Source organism: Micropterus dolomieu, linkage group LG08, assembly GCF_021292245.1.
Source record: "Micropterus dolomieu isolate WLL.071019.BEF.003 ecotype Adirondacks linkage group LG08, ASM2129224v1, whole genome shotgun sequence".
Taxonomy (NCBI): domain Eukaryota; kingdom Metazoa; phylum Chordata; class Actinopteri; order Centrarchiformes; family Centrarchidae; genus Micropterus; species Micropterus dolomieu.
Window position 1 is genome coordinate 30461495 of NC_060157.1, and position 9717 is coordinate 30471211.

Here is a 9717-nt window from a genome sequence, read left to right on the forward strand (position 1 = left end):
AAAGAGAGAGAGAGAGAGAAAGAGAGAGAGAGAGAGGGATGTAAGGAGAGAGAGAGGGGAGGGAGGCAGCCTACACAATATACACACAGAGGTACAGACAGTAAAGGTAATGTTGCTATAAACTAAATGAAAAATGGTACAGATATTTATAATAGTGTTAATGGTAACCATCGTAATGTTAATGATTATAATAACAATAATAACAATAAGACTAGCAACAATAGTCGTTGCAGTAGAGGGTGTCGAGCAGGAACACGGGGGCAGCAGGCGACCTGCAGCCACAGATCCAGACTCCACAGCTCCAGGGCCAGAAAACCTGCAGGAAGTGATGCTCAATGTCTGATTTTAGATAGAACTACCCATTTTCTCCCAATAACTAAAAATATAGCCTATTATGATACAAATATTAACATATAATGCTGTAAATAAAAGTGTGAAAAGAAAGAAGCTTTTTAATGATTTTTTTGTGTGTGAATAAATCCAAAATTCTTAACTCTAACCCTTAAGGAAGGGGGCGTCAGTGCACATGTGTGGTGTAGCGTGTGTGTGGTAGAATAGGAAGAAAGACAGAGCACCAGCTATGTCAGTGTGAACTTCGAGGACGTTTGAATCATTTATCACCATTGATGAACCACACAAAGAACATAATATAGTAGTTTATATTTGGCCGAATTCTATGCGAGCATGCACATCTGCAGGTGAGCAGGTGAGCAGAGCAGAGAGAAAAGGGTCAAGAGTAGCCTCAGTTTAGCTGGAAATGTACAGTGTAAGTTTCAATGCCTAATAAATTGAGACTGTTGCTCTGCAGCTTGCAGCAAGACTTGACAATTCTGATTTGACTATGTAAATCTTTAGTCGAGGACAGCCCTATCATATGATAATTTTCTAACTTTCTGTTGGGTTTCTGTAAATATCATCACAGAGTACGGTCTAGACCTGCTCTTTTATGAAAAGCGCTGTGAGATAAATGTTGTTGTGATTTGGCACTATATAAATAAAATTGAATTGAATTGAATTAAACATTTTCTTAAATTAAGAAAGTAGAAATTAAGTAGTTTGATGTTGATGTTTTTATATTTTGTGCTGGAAGTGTACATATAATGTTTAGTGTAGCCAGTCAGTATTATAATAAAGTGCATGATGTGTGATCAGTAAACATGCAACTTTTTTTGGCAACAGTTCGGAAGACAAAACCACAAACTGCTCTGACTGACATTCTTTTTGCTCTCTCTCTCTCTCTCTCTGTCCAATCACTCCCTCTCACTCTCCTCTACTTTCTCTCTGTGCCCATAACTGAATCTGCTTGCCTGTCCACTTGCCTACCTCCTCTGTTACCTCCCTCATAATGGGCATGGGCATACACATGGTCCGTACTCTGCACCTTCTCTGATGGCAGATCGTCCCGGTGTCCAAGACCACGGCCGCATTGAGCAGCTCCAGGACCGTCTGTCAGAGACACTGCAGGCCTACATCCGGGTCAACCACGCAGGCGGACGCCTCCTCTACGCCAAGATGATCCAGAAGCTGGCCGACCTGCGCAGCCTGAACGAGGAGCACTCCAAGCAGTACCGCTCGCTCTCTTTCCAGCCCGAACACAGCATGCAGCTCACCCCGCTGGTGCTTGAAGTGTTTGGCAGCGAGGTGTCATAGCAGAGGAGGAGGCACACTCGCACGTACACACTCATCACACACAGGGTTAATCATCAGCGACCCTTACCTGGCTTTTCCCAGATCAGATGGGTAGACAGTAACCTTCACCTCTTTATCATTTTCACATCCTCATCTTCCTTCGGACCTCAGGCAGCAAGACTCACATACCTGGACCTCTGGATTTACCCTGAATACGATGTGGAATTTAGCAGCATTTCGATAACCGGAATATATTCTTACCTCTGGGTTTGGAAACACAGTACCACATTAAATTTCATGATATCATGCAGATATCCTGAGTCATACACATCTGGAACAGACAGACATCCTCCTCCTCTCAACATCCACAAAATCGAAAAATCACCTTTTCTCATCACCACCTTTCCTCAAACATCACTGCTAGATTTCTGCCAATTTTTTCACAGTGGTGACAGCTTGATGGATGGACTGTCACATCCCTGTTACCATCATCCTCATAACATTGCTCCATGATTGCATCATCTGTATGAAAGACCGGAATAGATAAACACATTTACATCTATTAACCATGATGGCACTTGTGAGGTACAGATAAATTGCTAGCAGTGTTACTACACAAGTGTTGGATAGCTATAAAAGTTATGTTGTTGATTTACAGTCTATTGGCAGCAAAGACATCCAAATATATTAAGCATCAACATGGCCATTCACGGGCAACCTTAAAACAATGTAATGGAAATAGTTAGTTTACTGGTTTAAAATACCCGGATTAAGATGGAAATCTAGCAGGTGTGATTTCCTTTTAAGCCCTATGTATCTGTGTTGTTTCTGTGTCTGTGGCCTCAGATGGCCAGCTGAAACGAAGAAAGTTTAAGTGGGAATATTACAGCATGGGAATGGTGGGGAGAAAGGTGAGATTTGGAGGATTGAGTAAAGGAGGTAGCCATGTTGGATAGATGGTGGGAGATATGGTTGGAATTCCCTGTTCACAGGATAAAAAGGAATTTTACAAAACAAGAATGTATGTATAATGCTATATAAATATAAATGATACGTATAAGCTGATTTATATAAATATATATATTTAAGAGAGTGAAACATGGTTGCTTCCATGGAAGCAAAGAGTGTTATAATGTAGAGGATTTGATGTTCCTCCTCAGGTGTGTGTGTGTTTGTGTGTGTGTGTCGTTGTACAAAAGACAAATGTACACACAGACACACGCATACGCACATAAGAAAGCACTGAAAAGCGTGTGAGGAGTCCTTTTATTTTTGTGATGTGTGTACAGTATATGAGAATATTAATGGGCCACAAGGGGGTGTGTGTACAGGCTCTGACTGAGGGTTTAGTGCAGGGACACACTTCTCTGTTGGATTTTGTCGTTTTTGGACCTGTGAAGTTTGTAGACTGGCATACGCAAACACAATGTCATGTTTTGTAGATAGGGATTATCCAAAAATATTTGTCCGGCTTTTTAAATTGCTGCTTAGACAGTTAGAGCTAGATAGTTGGACAGAAACCAACTGCCGGCTATTGCCTCAGGGAAAAGTTTGTCTGATGATATTGTGTACTTGATGTTTATGGTGTGTGTGGCGTGAGCTTACAATCATAAGACAGAGATTGTTTTTGAAACTCTAGGCATCACTGTGATTTCTAATCATACTAAATAACAGCATAAGTAAGCTAAAAGTGGAACTTTTTGAAATATTAAATACTACGAAATTTTCATTACTAAGCTTATGTGTTTAATTAAAAACTCCTCTTGCATAATTATACAATCCATTAGCGTTAAAAGTTGACATACCCATCAATCTGAGTCATCTGTGTTGAATGATTCCTTTCAGCCTTGAGTTTAGGTAATTTTTTTTAGGGCAACATGAATAATCTGCAGATGGTAGCAATGTACAGTGGTTAAACAATGTACAGATTATAGTGTTTTTGGAATGAAATCCTTCAGATGCTCTTAGTATTATAAAATAACTTTTTATATTAAATATAATATCAAGCCTTCATACCCTTTTGTCACATTTATATAATTTCAACACCAGCCACATAAGCGAGGTTTAGGATGTTAGTTTTCAACATCACTACATATCATATCATGTTTCTGTCGACATAGTGCTCATCCCTCACGCAGGCCTGGAACACCCCCTTGTGGACAAACTTTGTAAATACCACTTGCTAAGTCTGTACATAGTTAGTGAATAATGTAGGCAAAATACTAAGATAATTAAATTGTTGATGGCAAGATGCTCTGGATATACAGCACTATATGCAATTAGGAGATGGACTCTTATATTGTATTCTACTAGAATGGACAGAGTTGGCACCTTGGTCAAGTAGGGTTGCTTCAGGGTGCACTAAAGTAGACTGACAGATTTGGGTTTGAACAGTATAATTTTTTGATATTTTTTACTTTTGGCAGCCAATATTCAGCAAATTTGACCAATTCCATAAAAACCAAATACTGATTTTAGGTGTTTCCACAGAAAGGAGCAGGTTTCACAGACCACCCATCCATTTTGGATGATGCTCTTACTTGGACAACGATGGGACTCAGAAATCTGATGTGTTATAACAATAATCAGAATCATAATAATAAACAAAGACTTCTTGTGACTCAAAATTCCCAGTGGTGGTTGTGTTGAGCATTCCAACTCAGTCTCACGCACGATCTACACCCAAAACCTCAGTATGAACATCCTTAACTCTCCGGCAGTCTATGAAATGCACCCAAAAACTGAGGATGTTCTTACCAGGAAGTGTCCTCTCTGTCCATTCGAAGCTTATGGATGTATGTCTTTAATCTTTCCCTCTCTTTCTAAAGTCTATCAATAAGCTTTTGACAATTATATAGTATATCCATAATATTTTTATTTTGGTGAAAATCAGATTCTTTTGTTCTTTATAAGATTGTCAATTTTAATTTGAGTTTGCTGTCTAGCTAGTGCTTGGCTTGCTGCTCTGAGTCATCATTTAATGAAGCATAGATGAGCATGGTGGACTCCTGGAGCCTTTTCCAAGTGCAAATGAACCAGCTCCCCTTCCCTTGGTCCCTTGATTTCAAGTGAGTGAATAGGGAATAACCCATTGATGTGGCTTCACTTCTTGTTTGGACAGGGAATTGACACTGGCACATTCCCCTTCCGTTTTCTAATGGAAACCAGAGGAGAAAGAACACAGTGGAGCAAAATCTTTTCATTGTCAATGGAAAGGCAGTCCCAGGCTCTGTAAAAAGGAAGCTACATCTGCTTTTCCAGAAGCAGGATGTCAAACACAATCAAGTCATCATGAACTAATACTGCCTCAACTGACACAGGATTTAGCCAATGGCAAGCTATTGCAGCAACAGCATGGGCGTGCCTCTTCATTCATCACCCCGACATCTAACCACCTCTTCTTCTGCAATAGCCTATTACAGCAGGATTACTCTTCATAGCTTTAACTCAGCAGCCAGTCAGGCACTGGTTTCAGAAAACTGTGGTGCATCAAGGACTGACGGGATTTTGAGATTTAGGGGAACAGCTGCTGTGGAATCAGCCGTGTCACTTTACTGTGTAAAAGACAATGCAGAAATTACTCCTTTGTCCTGTTTGACCCAGTGAACCTTTAGATTGGACCCCCAGAAGACTGTGTAGAATCTGTATAGAAGATACTAGGAGATAAAGTATTTTTAAAATGAGAATCGCAGATGTAGTGACATGCTGTACAGGCAGAGTGTGCAGTGACTGACGAGATGTTGCCTCCTAAACCCAAAGTGTGGCATCACCTTTCTCACTACTCTCGTGTCGCAGCTCTTGAAATTCAGATTATTTTTTTTTACAAATCATTGTTGTTCTTTAAGAATAGGTGTTGAAATATACAAGAGTGGACTTTTTACATTCAACATCATCGTCTGTTTCAATGCAGGACAGGGTGATGGGGTGAGAGTCTGGTCCATTTCAAGGGTTCTGAGAGTGAAACATCAGTTATTTAATTTTGTTATGCTGCTGTTGGACATTACGTTGATTTTCTGTGGATAATGGCTACATTTTGGCTTGTATGGAGAATGTTATATGCCTGTAAGACAGATCTGGCTTACAATATTCACACTAATGGTTAACTGAGCCTTGTAGCTGATGTGAGAGACCATTAGTGCTCAAATGAACCCAATCAAGGTCGCAGACTCTCCCCTCTTAACCCTCCTCCCCTCATCCCAGGTCAGCAGCTCCACCTCAGAAGCCTTACATACAGAAACCTCACTCAGCTGGAAATATTTAACAGATACCTCAATATTTTACAGGATAACTATTCACGATGGCCTTTAAGGGAACCAAACATGAACTCATACCGCAGACATACACTCACAGAGACACAACACAACTCTCTCCTCAGCAACCAGTGTTTTTAAGTCAAACATACAGTAAACTAGTTGCCAGTTGTATAAAGCAGAAGATTGTCCAGTAGAATCCTCTTGCCAGTTGACCAGTCAGTATATGAGTGGATCCCAATGTTTCTAAATGTTTCTCTGCTTTACTCACTTGATCCTCATCTCTGCCTCATTCTGTATTTTATGTCTTTGTTGTCTGTCTGTCTCTACAAACACATGGCTTGCCGCTAAGCTTTGGCGCTGCGTTTAACCAAACATACTACCTCTACGTTCCGCACATATATATATATATATATATATATATATATATATATATATATATATATATATATATATAAAACTTGTATCTTCAGAACAAAGACAAACGTTAATGCTGCTGGCTGAGTTAGTTTTAGCATGCAAGACAATTATATACAACAGAAAAAAGGCCACGATAGCTTACTTGATTGGTGTTTTGGGTTATTTTGTGATACAGTTAAAACTGGAAGATGCAACTGTAACTGAGAAGTGTAAGTTTATCAACCTAGTTTATAAAGAGACAATGAATTAGATGTGATTAAACCAGAGAGAAAAATGTCAAAGGCTTAAAGAACCAGTTCAACATTTTGGGAACAATATTTTCTTACAGAGTTAGATGAGAAGTTGATACCCTTATAATCTCATGTCAGTCAGTGAAATATGAAGCTACAGCCAGGAGATGCTTAGCTTAGCCTTAAAAGTGGAAGCAGTTGAAACAGCTAGCCTGACTCTGTCCCTCAAAAAAAAAAAAAAAAATCAGCTTACCAAATCACTAATTAACACATTAACAAATATGCATGAATTATATAACAAGATATAATGTGCTCATTAGTAAGCTTTAGAAGCACTTGTAAGCATTTTTTAACCTTGGGCAGAGCTAAGGTAACTGTTTTCCTCTGATTCCAGTTTTTATGCTAGGCTAGAGAGACATGAGAGTGGTATTGTTCTTGTTGGCTAACTTGAAGGAAAACAAATAAGCATATTTCCATAAATGATGACAAAAAAACAGAAGGGACTCTTCAGCTCTGCTAGCTTGAGTTTTTCAGGCAGTCTAATATAGAGAATCCTAGAATAGAGATGAGCCAAAAATTTCAGATATGATCAGCAAATTGGAATACAGCCTGACTCTGACTCTGACAGAAGGCAGTCGGTCCTACTTGAGTTTAGCCATGTCTATAAAATGCGATGATGCTACTAAACAGGTATTGTGATTGTCTGATGGGACTCCACCGACTTAAAAGTGCTGGATTGGTGTCGCACAGTTAAAAACCTCTTGATTAGGTTTGTGTAAGTGCTTTCAGCTTAAACACAACTGTTAAGACCAAGGATGAAGGTCTTGGAATAGATTCATACCTACTTAGAAAAGGGAAGTGGTAGTTAGACTTTGATAAGCGCTCTGTCCTAACATCTAAAATGTAAAAAGTAGTGGCTGTGGCCCTGGACTTAATACCCATTACCAGTGGTGTCCCTCTGTCAGCTTGGCTTTGTTATTGAAGGTTTTGTCTGTGTTTGTCTCTAGCAGTAGCTTTCCTCAAATTGATTAGGGTTTGTAACATTGGGATCCCATTTAGATATTCTAGATCCAAATAGTGTGTATTTTATGTACTCTACTTTTCCACTCTGCCTTCTTCTAACTCCCACTACCTCTGGTTTTAAATCCTTTGTTTATTTGCTGCTTTCACTCGTTTCAGAAAACCAGACCTTCAGAGTATATGCTATCAACCAATGACCTGCGTTTCAGCTCACAGCATGTGGAAGTTAATACTTCTTAAGTTTCATTTATATCCACCAGCTGCTGTTGATGCAAAGCTTTGGGCAGAAATTGACAGACATTGACATAGATTTTGACTTTCACTTGGAAAAACACCCAATTTGTGTACTAGCTAATAGCAAAAAAATGAAATAAATATTAGGAAGCATATTTGTTAATTAAATGTTCGCAAAAAAAATTAAATCAACAGATTTATGAGTAGATATCAGTTTGAAGTGGTCTCAGTTAAGGCCTGTGGCTCATACTGAAATATTGTCACCCGTGTTTGAACCGTAGGAGAGCAGTAGATAGAAAGTTGGCTTTTCTACTGTCATAACGAACAGATGGTTGTCATTCGAGACAGATTGTCACCTGTTGCTCTGATTGCATTTCTCTGCTACCTCTTTAAATATGCGCTTGCTCACACAAGCACTTAAACAACTGTGCTCACAGGCAAATATACACTCATACTGACACCGAACACAGTACACACACTCAGATAGACACACTCACAAAACACACACATGTGTGCACTTATTTCTCCCTCACCAGCAGTTTTTGCCAATAATGCACTTGTGTTTTTGTGTCTAAATGCTGTGTGATATCTAAAACATTATGTTGTCATCATCTATATTTTTCTTCTTTTTTAAAAACTCTAATCTTTGTAGTAAGACCTGGGCTAGCCAGATGGTTAGAAATAAATTGAACATTAATTAATTCAGAACATGCAGAAAGTTTCATGTCTTTGAAAAAAAAATGCACATATTGCTCAACTCAGTTGTACCTTGGTGTGCCTAGAACCCACAGCCTTATTTTGGGACAATATCAGGGGTTTTAAACCAGAATACAGGACTGCCTGTCTGCCTGTATTGCTGATGTTAAGATAGTTTCATTTAGTTTCAGTAACTGTTTTTTCTTTTCTTCATATTGACACATTTGTTAGTTTCTGCAATTGTTGTATCGGATTTATGAGTAAACAAGCTCATGGGAGGTGCATGTTCTGACAAGGATGTGCTAAGTCAGTGTTTTTCTGCTGGTTGTTCTTTTGTTTCAATCTGTACTTCTATTATAGTGTTTCATGACATTATATTTATAGTTATAGTTTTCAGTGACAGTTGGTTATTATGATGCCTACCTGGTTAAAAAATGTCTTTTCAAGTTAAATTCTTACTGGTTGTGCTGATGCAACAGAGTCTAATGCAACTTTTTAACTGTTTCATTTGACTTAATTTAAGCTTATTTTTAAGAATGTCTAGCAGACTGTGACCTCCCATAGGATGAACTATTCTCATCATTAGGAGAACAAAAGAAAAAAACAAGTTTAAAATTGTAGTTGATCTCAGCAGAGTCCCAAAATAAGTACTTTTACCTTCACACATGCACACCACCATGCAGTGAAACTCACCAGAACTAGCAGAAACCTTTTCAACATATACAGTTGCCATGGCATCGCTATTGATGGCACCATCAGTAGCCCTATGTGTAGAAGAAATAGTGTTATACATATAGTATCTTAACCAATGTCTCTCTTTGTGGTCAAAATCACCACCTGTTTTTTTTATGTTGCTCTTTTCTTTTTGCTCTTCTTGTCTTTGAAGTTGATCCATTGTACTTTGATTACATGCATTGTATGTAGTAAAATACTGATAATGTTTTGGGGAAATCACAAATAAAACCGCTGTACATAATGATGCAAAATATTCCACATTCTCATGTTTATCTTTTGTTTGTTGTGTTTCTGTTAAAGGGTCAGTTTGCCAAAAAAATGAAAAAATGTGAAAAAATGTTAAAGCCAAACGTTTAAAATGGGGTTTTTAAAAAAGGGCATGGAGAAAAAGGCTGAAAGCATGCTCCCTGCACATCAGTTACAGAAAATGTATTGAAGAAAATATGAGGCATATATGTTGTGTTCCCTTTAGTTGACGGTATTCACCACAGGCCCTGAGGGTT

The 9717-nt window shown here is 38.6% G+C and overlaps 1 protein-coding gene across 4 annotated transcripts in view; it reads left to right on the plus strand.

The window, feature by feature from the left end:
* LOC123974763 (vitamin D3 receptor A) overlaps nt 1-9467 on the plus strand; it is a 150508-nt gene extending 141041 nt beyond the window's left edge. For all 4 annotated transcript variants that reach the window (XM_046055647.1, XM_046055648.1, XM_046055649.1 and 1 more), the window contains one exon: nt 1397-9467. In XM_046055647.1, coding sequence (XP_045911603.1) covers nt 1397-1650 — 254 coding nt within the window. In that variant the 3' untranslated portion in view covers nt 1651-9467. The remainder of the gene's footprint in view (nt 1-1396) is intronic.
* The last annotated feature ends 250 nt before the right edge of the window (nt 9468-9717 follow it).